The 22,258-nt window shown below is 54.5% G+C and overlaps 1 protein-coding gene across 4 annotated transcripts in view; it reads right to left on the bottom strand.

Moving 5' to 3' along the window:
* Positions 1–22,258, bottom strand: part of SPATC1 (spermatogenesis and centriole associated 1) — a 64,987-nt gene that overhangs the window by 26,516 nt on the left and 16,213 nt on the right. For all 4 annotated transcript variants that reach the window (XM_075918649.2, XM_075918650.2, XM_075918648.2 and 1 more), the window contains exon 2: positions 444–938. In XM_075918649.2, coding sequence (XP_075774764.1) covers positions 444–938 — 495 coding nt within the window. The remainder of the gene's footprint in view (positions 1–443; positions 939–22,258) is intronic.

The raw sequence follows: 22,258 nt of genomic DNA, 5'->3' as shown, positions 1-22,258 counted from the left end.
GCCTCCTGGCACCCTGGCCAAGGCCCTGTGTGGGGCCAGGACGGGCTTTCGCCCAGCCCTGCTGTGGGGTGCCGATCCCCCAGGCAGAGCCCTGGGGGCCCGCTGCTCTGGGGACTCCCACACCGTGCAATAAATGACCGGCCCGCACATGCATGCGCACCCCTCAGAAATCCCCCCCGAACACACATAGCCCTGCGGGTGCCCCCAAACACCCCATGTGGACCTCTCAAAACACACGCACCTCTATGGGAACCCCCAAAACACACATAGCCCTGCGGGTGCCCCCCGAACACCCCCCATGTGGACCCCTCAAAAATCCCCCCAAACACACACATGCCTATGAGTGCTCCCCAAACACACGTGCCCCTATGGGCACCCCAAAACACGCATAGCCCCATGCCCCCTGAATCTGCCTCCTGCACCCGCCGGCACACGGGCTGTACCTCGCAGGTTGGCATTCAGCCTGGTGAGCAAGAACTGTCTGCGTCCGTCGTCGGGCTGCAGGGACACCTGGCCCTCGGAGATCGTCTGGCCCGCCATGGTGGCCTGGCTGTCAGCTTCGTCCACGGAGTCGCTCCACATCAGGTTGGTGCTCTGGTGGCGGGACTGGGATGGGGCCGGTGCTGGGACCAGGATCGAGGTCAGGCCTGGGGCCAGGCCTCCGGCCGGTGCTGATGCAGGGGCTGGAGCCAGGGCCAGAGGCGAGAACGGGACTGGGCCGGTGGCTGGTGCTGATGCTGGGGCTGGGCCCAGAAATGGAATCAGGACCAGCGGCGAGGCCGGAGGTGGGGCAGCCGCCGGGGCTGGTGCTGGAGATGGAGGTGGGGCCTGGAAGGAGGCTGGGCCCGGGGCTGCAGCTGGTGCTGGTGATGGTGGTGGTGCTGGCGCTGGCGACGGAGGCCGGGCCAACGCCATGCTTGGGGCTGCGCTTGCGGCACCTGTGGGGAGAGATGGATCGCCTGCTGATGCCGGTCACTGGGCACATGCTGCCACGCGCCCACCCCTGCTGCTGTGATTGCCGCTCGTTCCACGGCAGACGGGGGCCAGCCCGAGTGTTCAGCCACCCTTGGCTTGGGGAGAGCTCCAGGCACATCTGGACGCAGCATTCCAGATGTGGGCGTCCCATGGTTTTATACAAGGGCAGTAAGATATTCTCTGGCTTACTCGCTATCCCTTTCTTAATGACTCCCAACATTCGCTTTGCTTTTTGACGGCTGCTGCACATGGAGCGGATGTTTTCAGGGAACTATCCACAGTGATTCCAAGGTCTCTCTCTTGAGTAATTGTAGCTAAATTAGTCCCCATCGCATTGTACGTATAATTGGGGTTATTTTTTCCAATGTGCGTTACTTTACGTTTATCCACATTACATTTCATTTGCATTTTGTTGCCCAGTCACTTAGTTTGGTGAGATCTTTTTGAAGCTCTTCACAGTCTTAGCTCTCTTGGTCTTAACTCTCTTGAGCAGTTTGGGATCATCTGCAAACTTTGCCACCTCCCTGTTTCCCCCTTTCTCTAGATCATTTATGAATAAGTTGAATAGGATTGGTCCCAGGACAGACCCTCGGGGGGCCCACTAGTTACCTCTCTCCACTCTGAAAACTGACCATTTATTCCTACCCTTTGTTTCCTGTCTTTTATCCAGTTCTCAATACACAAGAGGACCTTCCCTCTTATCCCACAAAGCTTACATTGCTAAAGAGCCATTGGTAAGGGACCTTGTCGAAGGATTTCTGGAAATCTAAGTACACTATATCCACAGGTCCCCCCTTGTCCACATGCTTGTTGACCCCCACAAAGAACTCTAGCAGATTAGTAAGGCAGGATTTCCCTTTACAGAAACCATGTTGACTTTCCCCCAACAAATTATGTTCATCCATATGTCTAACAATTCTGTTCTTTACTATAGTGTCAACCAATTTTGCTCGGTACTGATGTTAGATTTGCCGCTCTGTAATTACCAGGATCGCCTGTAATTAGAGCCCTTTTTAAATATCAGCATCGCATTAGCTCTCTTCCAGTCATTAGGTACAGAGGTTGATTTAAAGGCTCGGTTACACGCCATGGCTAACAGTTCTGCAATTTCCCATTTGAGATCTTTCAGGCCTCGTGGCTAAATGCCATCTGGGCTGGGTGACGTGTTCCTGTTAAGTTTATCAATTTGTTCCAAAACCTCCACTAGTCTGGGACAATTCCTGAGATTTGTCACCTAAAAAGACTGGCTCAGGTTTGGGAACCTCCCCAGTCTCCTCAGCCGTGAAGACTGAAGCAAAGAATTCCTTTAGCTTCTTCGCTATGACTTTAGCATCCCGGAGGGCTCCTTCAGCATCTCCATGGCCCTAGGGCCCCTGGTTGCTTAGCCGGCTTCCAGCTTCTGAGGTACTTAAGAAACATTTTGCTATTTGAGTTTTGGCTCTCTGCTCTTCAAACTCCTTTAGGGCTTTTCTCATTGTATTTCTGCACTTCGTTCTCCTTTCTATTGTCCTCACTAGCATTTCACTTCCACTTTTTAAAGGACGCCTTTGCATCTCCTTAAAGTGCTACATTGTCCTGCATTTTGCTTCAGCTACCCCAGACTAACACGGCTACATCTCTATCACTATTTTGCATCTCTGCGATGGCTAGGGTTCGACATTTAACATCCTGCTGCCCTACTCTTTGTGGGGCTGCAGGCAGGGGTGGCCCATGGCTATGGGTGGACTCGGCTGCCGCCCAGGAAGCCCGCCAATGACGTCAGTCCATTGACGGCCAAGCAGGTGGGGGTGCCGATCGCGCGTTCTGCCTGGGGCGCCAGCTGCCGCAGCCCGCCTCGGGCCACTCCTGGCTGCAGGCAGCCTATAAGAAATATTAAACAAGGGAGTGACCTGGGCCTTGAAGTACGGTCCAGCCCGGATCGTGAGTAAGAGGACGGTGTTAGTCGTAATCAGGGTGTCTCCTTTGCTTTGGTTGTTTGGTTAAACTTCTCTGTGTAAAATCCATGGGCTCCCCGAACCTCCACTCGCTAGCTCAGCTTTACCCAGAGATGTTCTCTGTGTTGGAATTTGTTCTACTCGGTTGCTCTGTAACCCCTAGCACCAGCTCTACGTTCTCAAGTTTTCCTTTTTTGTATCATAGAATCCTAGAATACTAGGACTGGAAGGGACGACGAGAGGCCATCGAGTCCAGTCCTGTGCCACCATGGTAGGGCCAAGTACTGTCTAGACCATCCCTGCTAGACATTTATCTAACCTGCTCTTAAATATCTCCAGAGATGGGGATTCCACAACCTCCCTGGGCAATTTATTCCAGTGTTTTACCACCCTGACAGTTAGGAACTTTTTCCTAATGTCCAACCTGAACCTCCCTTGCTGCAGTTTAAGCCCATTGCTTCCTGTCCTGTCCTCAGAGGCCAAGATGAACAAGTTTTCTCCCTTCTCCTTGTGACACCCTTTTAGATACCTGAAAACGGCTCCCATGTCCCCCCTCAATCTTCTCTTTTCTAAACTAAACAAACCCAATTCCTTCAGCCTTCCCTCATAGCTCATGTTCTCTAGACCTTTCATCATTCTCATTGCTCTTCTCTGGACTCTCTCCAATTTCTCCACATCTTTCTTGAAATGCGGTGCCCAGAACTGGACACAATACTCCAACTGAGGCCTAACCAGCACAGAGTAGAGCGGAAGAATGACTTCTCCTGTCTTGCTCACAACACACCTGTTAATACATCCCAGAATCTTGTTTGCTTTTTTTGCAACAGCATCACACTGCTGACTCATATTCAGCTTGTGGTCCACTATGACCCCTAGATCCCTTTCTGCCGTACTCCTTCCCAGACTGTCACTTCCCATTCTGTATGTGTGAAACTGATTGTTCCTTCCTAAGTGGAGCACTTTGCATTTGTCTTTATTAAACTTCATCCTGTTTACCTCAGACCATTTCTCCAATTTGTCCAGATCATTTTGAATTCTGACCCATCCTCCAGAGCAGTGGCAACCCCTCCCAGCTTGGTATCATCTGCAAACTTAATAAGCATACTTTCTATGCCAATATCTAAATTGTTGATGAAGATATTGAACAGAGCCGGTCCCAAAACAGACCCCTGCGGAACCCCACTTGTTATGCCTTTCCAGCAGGATTGTGAACCATTAATAATTACACTCTGAGTACGGTTATCCAGCCAGTTATGCACCCACCTTATAATAGCCCCATCTAAGTTGTATTTGCCTGGTTTATCAATAAGAATATCATGCGAGACCGTATCAAATGCCTTACTAAAGTCTAGGTATATGACATCCACCGCTTCTCCCTTATCCACAAGACTCGTTATCCTATTAAAGAAAGCTATCAGATTGGTTTGACATGATTTGTTCTTTACAAATCCATGCTGGCTGTTCCCTATCACCTTGCCACTTTCCAAGTGTTTACAGATGATTTCCTTAATTACTTGCTCCATTATTTTCCTTGGCACAGAAGTTAAACTAACTGGTCTGTAGTTTCCTGGGTTGTTCTTATTTCCCTTTTTATAGATGGGCACTAGATTTGCCCTTTTCCAGTCCTCTGGAATCTCTCCTGTCTCCCATGATTTTCCAAAGATGATAGCTAGAGGCTCAGATACCCCTTCTATCAGTTCCTTGAGTATTCTAGGTGCATTTCGTCAGGCCCTGGTGACTTGCAGGCATCTAACTTTTCTAGGTGATTTTTAACTTGTTCTTTTTTTATTTTATCTTCTAAGCCAAACCCCTTCCCACTAGCATTCACTAGGTTAGGCTACAGACAACATTCCTTCAGACTTCTCGGTGAAGACCGAAACAAAGACGTCATTAAGCATCTCTGCCATTTCCAAGTTTCCTGTTACTGTTTCTCCCACGTCACTGACCAGGGGGCCTACCCTGTCCTTGGTCTTCCTCTTGCTTCTAATGTATTTATAAAAAATCTTCTTGTTTCCCTTTATGCCTGTAGCTAGTTTGATCTCATTTTGTGCCTTTGCCTTTCTAATCTTGCCCCTGCATTCCCGTGTTGTTTACCTATATTCATCCTTTGTCATTTGTCCTACTTTCCATTTTTTATATGACTCCGTTTTTATTTTTAGGTCATGATGAATTCACCTTTTTGACGGCACTGATTTGAGCCTTGTGTCCTGGAGGCCTGTGTGTGCCTGCCGAGCCCAAGAGCTCAGCTAGCCGACACAGGTTGGTTTCTGCGCATTTTGTTTCTTTTCTCAAGCTCTCTTGTGGCAAAGGAGCTTGGGGTACCCCTGAGGAAGGACGTCTCCTGGGTTCCAGAACAAAGGGCTTTGTTTCACTTGGGGGGGGCAGCTACCCCTCAAAGCCAGGGACTCTGCGACTCGGGGGAGATTTTGTACGCAAAGCCTGTAGCGACGAGAGATTTACGGCCATTGCGGCTCCCACCTTCCGCACTAGGGCAGCCCTGACAATCTCTCGCTGCTGCTTTTACTTGGCTGTTAAGCTGCAGTGGCACGGCTATGGCTCTCTTGCTGTGTTTTTGAGGCGTACATTTAAGTTGGGCCTCTCTGATGGTGTCTTTGAACAGTTTCCATGCAGCTTGCAGGGATTTTAATTCTGTATCACTAACTTCCTCATTCGTGCACAGTTCCCCTTTGGGGAATTAAATGCTGCAGTGTCGGGCTGTTCGGGGTTTTTCCCACCACAGGGATGCTCAATTTTATCACATTACGGTCGCTATTTCCTAGTGGTCCAGTTCTATTTACCTCCTGGCCCAGATCCTGTGCTCTGCTCAGGACTAAATCCCGGGTGCCGCATGGGGAGCGCGGGGTGCAAACGGCCGCTTGCACGACTTTCTCCCCCGCGGCGGCCCGGCTGAGCAGTGCGGAAGTCAGTCGAGCACCACGGTGGGAAGCGAAGGGGGGCAGGGTGGTGATGTTCACGGACAGGGGGTGGGGCCTGGCCGTGTACATCACCGCTCCGCCCCTCTTTGCACCCCCCCTTCGTGCCCCCCTTCGCCTCCTCAGCTGGGCCACCGTGGGGGAGCCCAAATGGCCGCTTGCGCAGAAGTGGTATGACAGCGGCTCCAGGCCCCGCCCCCTGGACGTGAACGTCACCGACCCGCCCCCCTTCACCTCCTGCCGTGGCACTCGGCTGACTTCTGCGCCGCTCAGCTGGGCTGCCACGTGGGAGCAAGTAGCACAAGCGACCGTTTGGGCTCCGCGGTCCTCGGAGCGAGACGCAGGGGGGGGAGGAGAGCTGAGAGAGAGAGAGAGAGAGACAGAGAGAGAGGCTGGAGGGGGAGGAGAGCTGAGAGAGAGAGAGAGACAGAGAGAGAGGCAGGAGGGGGAGGAGAGCTGAGAGAGAGAGAGAGAGAGACAGAGAGAGAGGCAGGAGGGGGAGGAGAGCTGAGAGAGAGAGAGAGAGAGAGAGAGAGAGAGGCAGGAGGGGGAGGAGAGCTGAGAGAGAGAGAGAGAGAGAGAGACAGAGAGAGAGGCAGGAGGGGGAGGAGAGCTGAGAGAGAGACAGAGAGAGAGGCAGGAGGGGGAGGAGAGCTGAGAGAGAGAGAGAGACAGAGAGAGAGGCAGGAGGGGGAGGAGAGCTGAGAGAGAGAGAGAGAGAGAGAGAGACAGAGACAGAGAGAGAGGCAGGAGGGGGAGGAGAGCTGAGAGAGAGAGAGAGAGAGACAGAGAGAGAGGCAGGAGGGGGAGGAGAGCTGAGAGAGAGACAGAGAGAGAGGCAGGAGGGGGAGGAGAGCTGAGAGTGAGAGAGAGAGACAGAGAGAGAGGCAGGAGGGGGAGGAGAGCTGAGAGAGAGAGAGAGAGAGAGAGAGACAGAGAGAGAGGCAGGAGGGGGAGGAGAGCTGAGAGAGAGAGAGAGAGAGAGAGACAGAGAGAGAGGCAGGAGGGGGAGGAGAGCTGAGAGAGAGAGAGAGAGAGACAGAGAGAGAGGCAGGAGGGGGAGGAGAGCTGAGAGAGAGAGAGAGAGAGAGAGAGAGACAGAGAGAGAGGCAGGAGGGGGAGGAGAGCTGAGAGAGAGAGAGAGAGAGAGAGAGGCAGGAGGGGGAGGAGAGCTGAGAGAGAGAGAGAGAGAGAGACAGAGAGAGAGGCAGGAGGGGGAGGAGAGCTGAGAGAGAGAGAGAGACAGAGAGAGAGGCAGGAGGGGGAGGAGAGCTGAGAGAGAGAGAGAGACAGAGAGAGAGGCAGGAGGGGGAGGAGAGCTGAGAGAGAGAGAGAGACAGAGAGAGAGAGAGAGACAGAGAGAGAGGCAGGAGGGGGAGGAGAGCTGAGAGAGAGAGAGAGAGAGAGAGAGACAGAGAGAGAGGCAGGAGGGGGAGGAGAGCTGAGAGAGAGAGAGAGAGAGAGAGAGAGAGAGAGAGGCAGGAGGGGGAGGAGAGCTGAGAGAGAGAGAGAGAGAGAGAGACAGAGAGAGAGGCAGGAGGGGGAAGAGAGCTGAGAGAGAGAGAGAGAGAGAGAGCCAGAGAGAGAGGCAGGAGGGGGAAGAGAGCTGAGAGAGAGAGAGAGAGAGAGAGCCAGAGAGAGAGGCAGGAGGGGGAGGAGAGCTGAGAGAGAGAGAGAGAGAGAGAGAGAGAGAGAGAGAGAGGGAGGGAGGAGGGGGAGGAGAGCTGAGAGAGAGAGACAGAGAGACAGAGAGAGAGGCAGGAGGGGGAGGAGAGCTGAGAGAGAGAGAGAGACAGAGAGAGAGGCAGGAGGGGGAGGAGAGCTGAGAGAGAGAGAGAGAGAGAGACAGAGAGAGAGGCAGGAGGGGGAGGAGAGCTGAGAGAGAGAGAGAGAGAGAGAGACAGAGAGAGGCAGGAGGGGCAGGAGAGCTGAGAGAGAGAGAGAGACAGAGAGAGAGGCAGGAGGGGGAGGAGAGCTGAGAGAGAGAGAGAGACAGAGTGAGAGGCAGGAGGGGGAGGAGAGCTGAGAGAGAGAGAGACAGAGAGAGGCAGGAGGGGGAGGAGAGCTGAGAGAGAGAGAGAGAGAGACAGAGAGAGAGGCAGGAGGGGAGGAGAGCTGAGAGAGAGAGAGAGAGACAGAGAGAGAGGCAGGAGGGGGAGGAGAGCTGAGAGAGAGAGAGAGACAGAGAGAGAGGCAGGAGGGGGAGGAGAGCTGAGAGAGAGACAGAGAGAGAAGCAGAAGGGGGAGGAGAGCTGAGAGAGTCAGAGAGAGAGGCAGGAGGGGGAGGAGAGCTGAGAGAGAGACAGAGAGAGAGACAGAGAGAGAGACAGAGAGAGAGGCAGGAGGGGGAGGAGAGCTGAGAGAGAGAGAGAGAGAGAGAGAGAGAGAGACAGAGAGACAGGCAGGAGGGGGAGGAGAGCTGAGAGAGAGACAGAGAGACAGAGAGAGAGGCAGGAGGGGGAGGAGAGCTGAGAGAGAGACAGAGAGAGAGACAGAGAGAGAGGCAGGAGGAGAGCTGAGAGAGAGAGAGAGAGACAGAGAGAGAGGCAGGAGGGGGAGGAGAGCTGAGAGAGAGAGAGAGAGACAGAGAGAGAGGCAGGAGGGGGAGGAGAGCTGAAGAGAGAGAGAGACAGAGAGAGAGGCAGGAGGGGGAGGAGAGCTGAGAGAGAGAGAGAGAGAGAGAGAGAGAGAGAGAGAGAGAGAGAGAGAGAGAGAGAGAGAGAGAGAGAGGCAGGAGGGGGAGGAGAGCTGAGAGAGACAGAGAGAGAGGCAGGAGGGGGAGGAGAGCTGAGAGAGAGAGAGAGACAGAGAGAGAGGCAGGAGGGGGAGGAGAGCTGAGAGAGAGAGAGAGACAGAGAGAGAGCCAGGAGGGGGAGGAGAGCTGAGAGAGAGAGAGAGACAGAGAGAGAGCCAGGAGGGGGAGGAGAGCTGAGAGAGAGAGAGAGACAGAGAGAGAGGCAGGAGGGGGAGGAGAGCTGAGAGAGAGAGAGAGAGACAGAGAGAGAGGCAGGAGGGGGAGGAGAGCTGAGAGAGAGACAGAGAGAGAGACAGAGAGAGAGGCAGGAGGGGGAGGAGAGCTGAGAGAGAGACAGAGAGAGAGACAGAGAGAGAGGCAGGAGGGGGAGGAGAGCTGAGAGAGAGAGAGAGAGAGAGAGAGAGAGAGAGGCAGGAGGGGGAGGAGAGCTGAGAGAGAGAGAGAGAGACAGAGAGAGAGGCAGGAGGGGGAGGAGAGCTGAGAGAGAGAGAGAGAGAGACAGAGAGAGAGGCAGGAGGGGGAGGAGAGCTGAGAGAGAGAGAGAGAGAGAGAGAGACAGAGAGAGAGGCAGGAGGGGGAGGAGAGCTGAGAGAGAGACAGAGAGACAGAGAGAGAGGCAGGAGGGGAGGAGAGCTGAGAGAGAGAGAGAGAGAGAGAGAGAGAGGCAGGAGTGGGAGGAGAGCTGAGAGAGAGAGAGAGAGAGAGAGAGAGAGAGAGGCAGGAGGGGGAGGAGAGCTGAGAGAGAGAGAGAGAGAGAGAGAGAGGCAGGAGTGGGAGGAGAGCTGAGAGAGAGACAGAGAGACAGAGAGAGAGGCAGGAGGGGGAGGAGAGCTGAGAGAGAGAGAGAGAGAGACAGAGAGAGAGGCAGGAGGGGGAGGAGAGCTTAGAGAGAGAGAGAGAGACAGAGAGAGAGGCAGGAGGGGGAGGAGAGCTGAGAGAGGGAGAGAGACAGAGAGAGAGGCAGGAGGGGAGGAGAGCTGAGAGAGAGAGAGAGACAGAGAGAGAGGCAGGAGAGGGAGGAGAGCTGAGAGAGAGAGAGAGAGACAGAGAGAGAGGCAGGAGGGGGAGGAGAGCTGAGAGAGAGAGAGAGAGACAGAGAGAGAGGCAGGAGGGGGAGGAGAGCTGAGAGAGAGAGAGAGAGAGACAGAGAGAGAGGCAGGAGGGGAGGAGAGCTGAGAGAGAGAGAGAGAGACAGAGAGAGAGGCAGGAGGGGGAGGAGAGCTGAGAGAGAGAGAGAGAGAGAGAGAGAGGCAGGAGGGGGAGGAGAGCTGAGAGAGAGAGAGAGACAGAGAGAGAAGCAGAAGGGGGAGGAGAGCTGAGAGAGTCAGAGAGAGAGGCAGGAGGGGGAGGAGAGCTGAGAGAGAGAGAGAGAGACAGAGAGGGAGGCAGGAGGGGGAGGAGAGCTGAGAGAGAGACAGAGAGACAGAGAGAGAGGCAGGAGGGGGAGGAGAGCTGAGAGAGAGACAGAGAGAGAGACAGAGAGAGAGGCAGGAGGAGGAGGAGAGCTGAGAGAGAGAGAGAGAGAGAGAGAGACAGAGAGACAGAGAGAGAGGCAGGAGGAGGAGGAGAGCTGAGAGAGGGAGAGGAGGGGAGGAAGGAGGAGGAGGAGAGAGAGAGAGACGGCGCGAGAGACCGGAGGCTCAGGAGAGGAGACCGACATGGAGGAGAGACCTGAAAATCCCGTCTTATGCCGGGCTAACTGGCTAGTTACATCAATATCCTCCCTTAGAACTAGGCCCTCCAGTTCACCTGGTTTACTATTTAGACTTCTAGCATTTGTGTATAAGCACTTTAAATATTTGTCCCTGTTTATCTGTCTGCCACTCCCTGATGGGTTTGACTCTTTTTCATTTGATTGCGTCTCATCTGATGTGACCCATTCGTCCATCCTCTCCTCCTGACTAGGACACAGAGCATCTCTCTGAACAGACCCTCCCCTAAGAGGTGTTTCTGTCCAGTCCACGTGCTCCTCCGCACCCGTTGGCTTTCCCCCAGCCCTTAGTTTAAAAACTGCTCGACGACCTTTGGAATGTGACATGCCAGCAGTCTGGTTCCATTCTGGTCTTGGTGGAGCCCGTCCTTCCTGTCTAGCCTCCCCCCAGCCCAAAAGTGTCCCCAGTTCCCAAAAAATCTAAACCCCTCCTCCCTACACCATCGTCTCATCCACACATTGAGACTCTGACGCTCTGCCTGCCTGGCCCTGCACGTGAAACTGGAAGCATTTCTGAGAATGCCACCATAGAGGTCCTGGAGATTCTAGGACCGGTTTTGTTCAATATCTTTATTAATGACCTGGATGAGGGGATGGATTGCACCCTCAGCAAGTTTGCGGATGACACTAAGCTAGGAGGAGTGGCAGATACGCTGGAGGGCAGGGAAGGGTCCAGAGTGACCTGGACAGATCAGAGGATTGGGCCAAAAGAAATCTGATGAGGTTCAACAAGGACAAGTGCAGAGTCCTGCCCTCGGGAGGGAAGAATCCCAAGCATTGTTACAGGCTGGGGACCGACTGGCTAAGTAGCAGTTCTGCAGAAAAGGCCCTGGGGGTTACAGTGGATGAGAAGCTGGAGATGAGTCACCAGGGCACCCTTGTAGCCAAGAAGGCTAATGAACATAAGAACATAATTGTATATTAGGTTGCATTAAGAGGAGCATTGCCAGCAGATCCAGAGATGTCATTATTCCCCTTAATTTGGCTCTGGTGAGGCCGCATCTGGAGTATTGTGTCCAGTTCTGGGCCCCCCACTACAAAAAGGATGTGGGTGCATTGGAGAGGGTCCAGTGGAGGGCGACCAAAATGATTAGGGGGCTGGAGCACATGACCTATGAGGAGAGGCTGAGGGACTTGGGTCTGTTTAGTCTGCAGAAGCGAAGAGTGAGGGGGGATTTGAGAGCAGCCTGGAGAGAGGCTGTTCTCAGCAGTGACAGATGCAGAACAAGGAGCAATAGTCTCAAGTTGTGGTGGGAGAGGTCCAGGTTGGATATTAGGAAAAACTATTTCCCTAGGAGGGAGGTGAAGCACTGGAATGGGTTCCCTAGGGAAGTAGTGGAGTCTCCATCCCTAGAGGTGTTTAAGTCTCGGCTTGACAAAGCCCTGACTGGGTTGATGTAGTTGGGATTGGTCCTGCCTAGAGCAGGGGGCTGGACTTGACGACTCCTGAGGTCTCCTCCAGCTCTATGGTTCTATGAATTTCAATCTTTTTCCTAACAGTGTAAATTTGGCCTCCAGAACCTCTCTCCTGCCCCTCCCCATGTCACTGGTTCCTCCATGTAGCATGGCCACCAGCTCCCCCCAGCACGACACACACGTCTGTCTAGATGTCTGGAGAGATCCGCAACCTTCGCACCAGACGGTTCTCCCGGCCGTCCCAAAGCCAGCTCTCTCTGTTCCCCCCACTACGAACCCCTGCCTCTTCCTGACGACGGGCGCTCCCCCCGGAGAGGGACCCTCAGTGCGAGAGGGGCCACGACACCCTCTGCCAGGAGGGGCCCGACTGTGGGATGGATTCCCATAGCGCTCCCAGAGTTTGCCCCCCGGGATGAGGCACACAGGCCCAGGGAGGGGACTATTGGAAGCCGGGGCCGGGCTGGGGCCGTTCTAGGGCCAGGCTGGGGCTGCGATGGGGCAGGACTGAGGCTGGGCTGGAGCCACTCTGGGGCTGGGCTGGGGTCATACTTGGGCCATACTGGGGCCGGGTTGGGGTCGTACTGGGGCTGGGCTGGGGTCGTACTGGGGCCAGGTTAGGATCATCCTGGGGTCAGGCTGGGGCCATACTGGGGCCGGGCTGGGGCCATACTTGGGCCATACTGGGGCCGGGTTGGGGTCGTACTGGGGCTGGGCTGGGGTTGTACTGGGGTCGTACTGGGGCCGGGCTGGGGCTGTACTGGGGCCAGGTTAGGATCATCCTGGGGTCAGGCTGGGGCCATACTGGGGCTGGGCTGGGGTTGTACTGGGGCCGGGCTGGGGCTGTACTGGGGCCAGGTTGGGATCATCCTGGGGTCAGGCTGGGGCCATACTGGGGCTGGGTTGGGGTTGTACTGGGGTCGAGCTGGGGTTGTACTGAGGCCATTCTAGGCCTGGTCTGGGGCTGGTCTGGGGCCATTTGAGGGCCAGACCAGGGCCGTTCTAGGGCTGGGCTGGGGCCGTTCTAGAGCCAGGCTGGGGCTGTTCTAGGGCTGGGCTGGGGTTGTTCTAGAGCCAGGCTGGGGCCGTTCTAGGGCCGGGCTGGGGAAGTTCTAGAGCCAGGCTGGGGCTGTTCTAGGGCCGGGCTGGGGCCGTTCTAGGGCCGGGCTGGGGCCATTCTAGAGCCAAGCTGGGGCTGTTCTAGGGCCGGGCTGGGGCCGTTCTAGGGCCGGGCTGGGGCCGTTCTAGGGCTGGGCTGGGGCCGTTCTAGGGCCGGGCTGGGGCCATTCTAGAGCCAAGCTGGGGCTGTTCTAGGGCCGGGCTGGGGCCGTTCTAGGGTTGGGCTGGGGCCGTTCTAGAGCCAGGCTGGGGCTGTTCTAGGGCTGGGCTGGGGCCGTTCTAGAGCCAGGCTGGGGCCATTCTAGAGCCAAGCTGGGGCCATTCTAGGGCAGGGCTGGGGCCGTTCTAGAGCCAGGCTGGGGCCGTTCTAGAGCCAGGCTGGGGCCATTCTAGGGCCGGGCTGGGGCTGTTCTAGGGCCGGGCTGGGGCTGTTCTAGGGCCGGGCTGGGGCCATTCTAGGGCTGGGCTGGGACCGTTCTAGGGCCGGGCTGGGGCCGTTCTAGGGCTGGGCTGGGGCCGTTCTAGAGCCAGGCTGGGGCTGTTCTAGGGCTGGGCTGGGGCCGTTCTAGAGCCAGGCTGGGGCTGTTCTAGGGCTGGGCTGGGGCCGCGCTGCTCACAGGCCTGTGGGTTGGGCATGATGCTGTGAGCAGTGGCCCTGGGCTGGTGTTTCAAGTGTTTGCATCTGGGAGCCAGCCGCAGGGATGGCCCAGCTGCTGCCAGGGGCGGGGCAGGTGCTCAGTGGCCAGCAGCGCTCCCCGGACCATGGCCCAGCTGCTCGTCCCAGGAATCTTGCTGGAACCTGCAGTCACACGTGTGCCCTCGGGCGCTGGCCTAGAAAGGGCCGGAGCAGGTCACACGCTCCACTTTGGGAGGTGCCTCCGCACAAGGAGATCAATGGGGTTCCCTCCGCGTGGGCAAGGGGATAAAAAGGGTTGGGGGGGACCCTCCATTTGTCTTCACTCACCCCAGAAGCCTCCCTATTATGAACAGAGCCCGGGAGGACCAGTGACCCCACCGGCCCCAGGACGTGGTCCAGAGACTGTTAAGTCAGCGCTTTGCCCCATCGCTTGCATCGCGGTGAGTGCGAGGCGCTTTCTGTGACGGTGCCACGCTCGGCCTTCCCCTCTGTCACTAGCAGCCTGCCGAAGCCAGACGCTGACTGACGGGCCCAGCCAGCTCGTTGGGGTAAGAGCTGAGTGAGGGGGGATTTGAGAGCAGCCTGCAACTCCCTGCAGGGGGGTCCAGAGAGGATGGAGAGAGGCTGTTCTCAGTGGTGACAGGTGGCAGAACAAGGAGCAATGGGCTCAGGTTGCAGTGTGGGAGGTCTCGGTTGGATATTAGGAAAAACGATTTCCCTAGGCGGGCGGGGAAGCGCTGGGCTGGGTTCCCTAGGGAGGGGGTGGAATCCCGAGACCAGCTGGACAAAGCCCTGGCTGGGATGATTGAGTTGGGGCTGGACTCGATGCATCCCGAGGTCTCTGCCAGTCCTGGGATTCTATTAATCGCCCTGGGACTGTGGCTGGTCCTTTGGGACTGGGAGAACCTGTTGGGAGGTGGTGAAATGGGTTTATCACTTCTCACCTGTTCTGATGGATAGGAGGGGTTCTGGCCAGCACCCAGTGACTAAGGGGTTAACTCAGGTAGCTAGCAAGGATGTTGGCATAGGGCTAGAAGAACCAATGAGCATACCGTGATGAAATCTGAATTGTAAAGATACCGCGTCTGATCTCTCTGAGGCAGAGAGTTAAACCGGGAGTTGAGAGACACAGAGGGCGTGTCTAGATTACAGGGTTTTGTCGACAAAAGTGGACTTTTGTAGACAAAGCTATACCTGCGTCTACACTGCCGCCGAGTTCTGATGACATCATGTATGATTACCTGCCCTGTGGGCGGGTGGCGTATGTGTGCACCCGTTGCAAGGAGCTCCTGACCCTCAGAGACCGAATTCGGGCTTTGGAGGCCAGGGTGGCTGAACTGGAGGAGCTAAGGGAGGTAGAGAGCTATGTTGATAGACTTTCTGGGACACCGTAGTACTGTCCCACCTCCAGTCTGAGAGCCCCAGTGCTCTTAAGGAGGATGAAAGTCTCAAGGGAAAAGAGCATTCAATGGGAGCAGAGGGAAACCATCCCGTAGTTGGGACCCTCCTCCCAGAGGATGTTGCGGTATCCTCTCGCACTGAGGATACCTCTGATGGGGAGGGAATGCCAGTTAGGAAGAGGCAGGTGTTAGTAGTAGGTGATTCAATCGTTAGAAACATAGATAGTTGGGTTTGTGATGACTGGGAGAACCGTATGGTCACTTGCCTGCCTGGTGCGAAGGTTGCGGATCTCTCGAGGCATCTACATAGACTTATGTGTAGTGCTGGGGAGGAGCCGGTGGTCGTGGTACATGTAGGTACCAATGACATAGGGAAGGGTGGGAGAGACGTCCTGGAGGCCAAATTTAGGTTGCTAGGAAAGAGACTGAAATCCAGGACCTCTATGGTGGCGTTCTCGGAAATGCTTCCAGTTCCACGCGCAGGGCCAGGTAGGCAGGCAGAGCTTCAGTCTCAATGCGTGGATGAAACAATGGTGTAGGGAAGAGGGGTTTAGATTTATTAGGAACTGGGGACACTTTTGGGGGAGGGGGAGCCTATACAGGAAGGATGGGCTCTACCTAAACCAGGGTGGAACCAGACTGCTGGCAATAAACATTAAAAAGGTCGTAGAGCAGTTTTTAAACTAAGAGATGGGGGAAAGCCGATTGGTGCGGAGATGCATGTAAATCGGAGGGAGACTTCTCTTAGAGGAGAATCCATTGACAGAGATTCTCTAAGCTGTAGTGAGAAAGAGAGGAGGGGGGAGGACAAACCATGGGCCAGAGCAGACAAACAACCGCATACAAAGGAATCCAATGCATCAGGGAAGGGCAGACAAATAAGCAGTGGCAAATTTTTAAAGTGCTTGTACACAAATACTAGGAGTCTGACTAATAAGATGGGTGAACTAGAGTACCTCGTATTAAATGAGGAGATTGACATAATAGGCATCACTGAAACCTGGTGGAATGAGGAAAATCTGTGGGACACAATCATACCGGGATATAAAATCTATAGAAAGGATAGAGCAGGATGGGTGGGTGGCGGAGTGGCACTGTATGTGGAAGATAATGTAGAATCAAATGAAATAAAAATATTAAGTGAATCAACATGTTCAATAGAATCGCTATGGATAGTAATTCCATGCTCCAATAATAAGAAATTAGCAGTAGGATATATTACCGACCACCTGACCAGGACAGCGATACTGACATTGAAATGCTGAGGGAGATTAGAGAGGCTACCAAAATAGAGAACTCTGTAATAATGGGGGATTTTAATTACCCCCATATTGACTGGATCCATGTCACCTCAGGAAGAGAAGCGGAGATAAAATTTCTCAATGGCTTAAATGACTGCTTCTTGGAGCAGCTGGTGCAGGAACCCACAAGGAGAGAGGCAATTCTCGATTTAGTCCTGAGTGGAGCGCAGGATCAGGTCCAGGATATAACCGTTACAGGACCGCTTGGGAATAGTGACCATAGTGACCAACATTCCAGTGGTGGGAAGAACACCTCAGCAGTCCAGCACCCTGGCATTTAATTTCAAAAAGGGGAATTACACAAAAATGAGGAGGTTTGTTAAACAGAAATTAAAAGGCACAGTGACTGGAGCCAAATCCCTGAAAGCTGCATGGAAACTTTTTAAAGACACCACAATAGAGGCCCAACTTAAATGTATACCCCAAATTAAAAAACATAGCAAGAGACCTAAAAAAGAGTCACCGTGGCTTAACCACCATGTAAAAGAAGCAGTGAGGGACAAAAAGGTATCTTTTAAGAAGTGGAAGTCCAATCCTAGTGAGATAAATAGAAAGGAACATAAACACTGTCAAATCAAGTGTAAACATGTAATAAGAAAAGCAAAAAAAGATTTTGAGGAACAGCTAGCCAAAAACTGAAAAAGAAATAACAAAATGTTTTTTAAGTACGTTAGAAGCAGGAAACCTGCTAAAAAACCTGTGGGTCCCCTAGATGATCGAGCTATAAAAGGAGCAATCAAGGACAATAAAGCCATTGCGGAGAAACTAAATGATTTCTTTGCTTCAGTCTTCACGGCTGAGGATGTTGGGGAGATTCCCGAATCTGCACCGTCCTTTGTAGGTGATGAATCTGAGGAACTGTCCCGGATTGAAGTGTCATTAGAGGAGGTTTTGGAACAAATAGAAAAACTTAATGCTAACAAATCTCCGGGACCGGATGGCGTTCATCCAAGGGTTCTAAAAGAACTCAAATGGGAAATTGCTGAGCTATTATCTGTGGTTTGTAGCCTATCCTTTAAATCGGCTTCCGTACCTAATGACTGGAAGGTAGCCAACGTGACACCAATATTTAAAAAGGGCTGTAGAGGCGATCCTGGCAATTACAGACCGGTAAGGCTAACTTCAGTACCGGGCAAATTAGTCAAAACAATAGTAAAGAATAAAATTGTGAACCAAGTAGAAGAACATAATTTGTTGGACAAAAGTCAACATGGTTTCTGTAAAGGGAAATCCTGTCTTACTAATCTGTTAGGGTATGTCTACACTACCCCCCTAGTTCGAACTAGGGGGGTAATGTATGCATACCGAACTTACTAATGAAGCCCGGGATTTGAATTTCCCGGGCTTCATTAGCATAAAGCCGGCTCCGCCATTTTAAAAAGCCGGCTTGTTCGAACACCGTGCCGCGTCGCTACACGCGGCACGGGCTAGATAGTTCGAACTATGTAGCCATTCCGATCTATCTGTACACCTCATTCCACGAGGCGTACAGATAGTTTGGAATAATTACATAGTTCGAACTATCTAGTCCGTGCCGCGTGTAGCCACGCGGCACGGGGTTCGAACAAGCCGGCTTTTAAAAATGGCAGACCCGGCTTTATGGTAATGAAGCCCGGGAAATTCAAATCCTGGGCTTCATTAGCAAGTTCGGTATGCATACATTACCCCCCTAGTTCGAACTAGGGGGGTAGTGTAGACATACCCTCAGAGTTCTTTGAAGGGGTTAACAAACATGCGGACAAGGGGGATCCAGTAGATATAGTATACTTGGATTTTCAGAAAGCCTTTGACAAGGTCCCTCAGCAAAGGCTCTTGTGTAAATTACATGGCCATGGGATAAGAGGGAAGGTCCTTTCTTGGATTGAGAACTGGTTAAAAGACAGGAAACAAAGGGTAGGAATAAATGGTAAATTTTCAGAATGGAGAGGGGTAACTAGTGGGGTCCCCCAAGGGTCAGTCCTGGGACCAATCCTTTTCAACTTATTCATAAATGATCTGGAGAAAGGGGTAAGCAGTGAGGTGGTAAAGTTTGCAGATGATACCAAACTGTTTAGGATAGTCAAGACAGAAGCAGACTGTGAGGGACTCCAAGAAGATCTCACCAAACTGAGTGATTGGGCAGCAAAATGGCAAATGAAATTTAATGTGGATAAGTGTAAAGTAATGCACATCGGGAAAAATAACCCCAACTATACGTACAGTATGATGGGGGCTAATTTGACTATGACAAATCAGGAAAGATCTTGGAGTTATCGTGGCCAGTTCTCTGAAAACTTCCACACACTGTGCAGCGGCGGTCAAAAAGGCAAATAGGATGCTAGGAATTATTAGGAAAGGGATAGAAAATAAGACCCAGAATATCTTACTGCCCCTGTATAAAACTATGGTATGTCCATATCTTGAATACTGTGTACAGATGTGGTCTCCTCACCTCAAAAAAGATATTTTGGCCTTGGAAAGGGTTCAGAAAAGGGCAACTAAAATGATTAGGGGTTTGGAACGGGTCCCATATGAAGAGAGGTTAAAGCGAGTGGGACGTTTCAGCTTAGAAAAGAGGAGACTGAGGGGGGATATGATAGAGGTCTATAAAATCATGAGTGGTGTGGAGATGGTGCATAAAGAAAAGTTCTTCATTAGTTCCCATAAAGAAGGACTAGAGGACACCAAATGAAATGAATGTGTAGCAGGCTTCAAACTAATAACAGAAAGTTCTTCTTCACAAAGCAAATAGTCAACCTGTGGAACTCCTTGCTGCAGGAGGCTGTGAAGGCTAGAACTAGAACAGAGTTTAAAGAGAAGTTAGATAAATTCGTGGAGGCTGGGTCCATAGAGTGGTATTAGCAGGGGATAGAAATGGTGTTCTGGCCTCTGTTTTGGAAGGGCTGGAGAGGGATGGCACGAGACAAATGGCTTGGTCATTGTCTTCGGTCCATCCCCTCCAGGGTCCCTAGTGTTGGCTGCTGTCGGCAGACAGGCTACTGGGCTAGATGGACCTTTGGTCTGACCCAGTACGGCCATTCTAAGCTCAGGGCTCAGGGTCGGGGGTCTCAGTGGACCACCTTGATTTTCATGCCAACCTGCTCCTGGGTGGCCAGGCTGGCAGCTCTCCTGCCCTAGATGGCCACTTTCCTGTGCCTAGTGTGGAGGTTGTGGATGAGGTCCACGATCTCTGCACTAGACCAGGTGGGCGCCCGCCTCTTGCGGCTTCGGGCAGGCTCCTGGGAGCCACTAGCCTGGTCCCGGGAAGAGGCAGAGGGCTGGGTGGCAGTGGGTGGCTGGTTCATGCCGTGCCAGGTGCAGGGTCTGCTGGCTGGGTGCTGGCAGGCTTGCACCTGGCATGGGCACCGTAGCCAGACCATGCCCCTTTAAGGGCTCCGGGGCTGGGAGGGGGGCAGAAGAGTTTCCCTGGTGTTGGCCAGAGTGGCCACCAGGGCAAACTGGGGAGGGCTAGCCTCCCACTAGTTCGAACTAAAGGGCTACACAGCCCTTAATTCGAACTAGCTAATTCGAACTAGGCGTTAGTCCTCGTAGAATGAGGTTTACCTAGTTTGAATTAAGCGCCCCGCTAGTTTGAAATAAGTTCGAACTAGCGGTTTGTATGTGTAGCGCCTAGCAAAGTTAATTCGAACTTTGTAGTATAGACAGACCCTAACAGAGTTTAAAGAGAAGCTGGATAAATTCATGGAGGTTAGGTCCATAAAAGGCTATTAGCCAGGGGATAAAATGGTGTCCTTGGCCTCTGTTTGTCAGAGGCTGAAGAGAGATGGCAGGAGACAAATTGCTTGATCATTGTCTTTGGTCCACCCTCTCCGGGGCACCTGGTGCTGGCCACTGTCGGCAGACAGGATACTGGGCTAGATGGACCTTTGGTCTGACCCAGTCCGGCCGTTCTTATGTTCTTATGTTGACAGCACTCGGCAGTTCTGTTGACGGAGGTAACCCTCATTCTCCTAGGAATAACGCCTTGTGTCGACAGAGCTGTGGACAGAGGGCGTTATTGCATCTACACGGTCCTTTGCGTCTACACGGTCATGTGGACAAAGCGGCTTGCTGTGCCACAGACCTGGCTGTCGTCGAGACGTCTTTGTCGACAGTCTGGGTACGTCTGGTTCTTACGTTCTTATGTCTAGACTACAGGGCTCCGTCGACGGAGTCATGCAAAGTGGTTCCCTTGACATAGTCAATGAAGTGGGGACTTAAATAATCTCCAATTCATTAAAATAAAAATGGCTGCTGCACTGTGCCAGATCACCTGATTGTCCGCACAGCACGGCGGCCATTTTTATTTTAATGAAGTGGGGATTATTTAAATCACCGCTTCATTGACTATGTCGAGTAAACTACTGGGAGGGGGCGGGGCTGGCTGGGAGGGGGGCGGGGCAGGAAGCAGAGTTGGCAGGGGCGGTCTGGGGGCCAGCCGGGAGGAAACGGAGGGGGGGGGGGAGAGCAGGAAGCAGAGCTGGGGGAGGGTCAGGGGCCACGGGGCTGGCCGGAAGGAAGGGGGAGCGCTGGGAAGCAGAGCTGGGGGAGGGTCAGGGGCCACGGGGCTGGCCGGAAGGAAGGGGGAGCGCTGGGAAGCAGAGCTGGGGAGGGTCAGGGGCCATGGGATTGGCCAGAAGGAAGGGGGAGCGCTGGGAAGCAGAGCTGGGGGGGGGTCAGGGGCCACGGGGCTGGCCGGAAGGGAGGGGGAGCGCTGGGAAGCAGAGCTGGGGGGGGGTCAGGGGCCACGGGATTGGCCGGAAGGAAGGGGGAGCGCTGGGAAGCAGAGCTGGGGGGGGGTCAGGGGCCACGGGATTGGCCGGAAGGAAGGGGGAGCGCTGGGAAGCAGAGCTGGGGGGGGGGTCAGGGGCCACGGGATTGGCCGGAAGGAAGGGGGAGCGCTGGGAAGCAGAGCTGGGGGGGGGGTCAGGGGCCAGGGGCCACGGGATTGGCCGGAAGGAAGGGGGAGCGCTGGGAAGCAGAGCTGGGGGGGGGTCAGGGGCCACGGGATTGGCCGGAAGGAAGGGGGAGGGGGAGCAGAGCTGGGGGGGGGTCAGGGGCCACGGGATTGGCCGGAAGGAAGGGGGAGCGCTGGGAAGCAGAGCTGGGGGGGGGGTCAGGGGCCACGGGATTGGCCGGAAGGAAGGGGAAGCGCTGGGAAGCAGAGCTGAGGGGGTCGAGGGCCACGGCGCTGGCTGGGAGGTGGGGAGGACCGAGGGGGGCAGGAAGCAGACCTAGCGGGGGGGTGTCTAAGGGGCCACACCCCCAGCAGGAGCTCCCTTTAGTTGCGAGCAGAAGCTGGGCGGCAGGGGGTGGTGGTCGGGAGTCCCAGTCCGCACCCCACCCGGCTTTTGCACATGACCACAGGCTCCCAGCACCAATCGCGCCCCCCCTCCCAGTCGCTCCCCCACCAGGCTTCGGTCTGGCGCCCAGCCCGGAATTCAGAAAATACCGACATTGCACAGTGCACCTTTCCGGTATTGTCTGAAGTTTTCTACTGGACAGATGGCAGAAAACTGGACACTTGGTAACCCTACTGGGGGGCACAGGGAGCACTGGGGTGTCCGAGGGAGGTGGGGGATGGGTTAGAACCTCTCCCCTGTGTAAGGGGGCTGGGGGGCACAGGGAGCACTGGGGTGTGTGAGGGGAGGTGGGGGATGGGTTAGAACCTCTCCCCTGTGTAAGGGGGGCTGGGGGGCACAGGGAGCACTGGGGTGTGTGAGGGGAGGTGGGGGATGGGTTATAACCTCTCCCCTGTGTAAGGGGGGGCTGGGGGGGCACAGGGAGCACTGGGGTGTCTGAGGGGAGGTGGGGGATGGGTTATAACCTCTCCCCTGTGTAAGGGGGCTGGGGGGCACAGGGAGCACTGGGGTGTCTGAGGGGAGGTGGGGGATGGGTTATCACCTCTCCCCTGTGTGAGGGGGGCTGGGGGGGCACAGGGAGCACTGGGGTGTCTGAGGGGAGGTGGGGGATGGGTTATAACCTCTCCCCTGTGTGAGGGGGGCTGGGGGGGCACAGGGAGCACTGGGGTGTCTGAGGGGAGGTGGGGGATGGGTTATAACCTCTCCCCTGTGTAAGGGGGGCTGGGGGGCACAGGGAGC

Source organism: Pelodiscus sinensis, chromosome 2 (assembly GCF_052426305.1).
Source record: "Pelodiscus sinensis isolate ZL-2025 chromosome 2, ASM5242630v1, whole genome shotgun sequence".
NCBI classification, from domain to species: Eukaryota; Metazoa; Chordata; order Testudines; family Trionychidae; genus Pelodiscus; species Pelodiscus sinensis.
The sequence above is the reverse complement of the archived record's forward strand: the minus strand, read 5'-3'. Positions and strand labels throughout refer to the sequence as shown.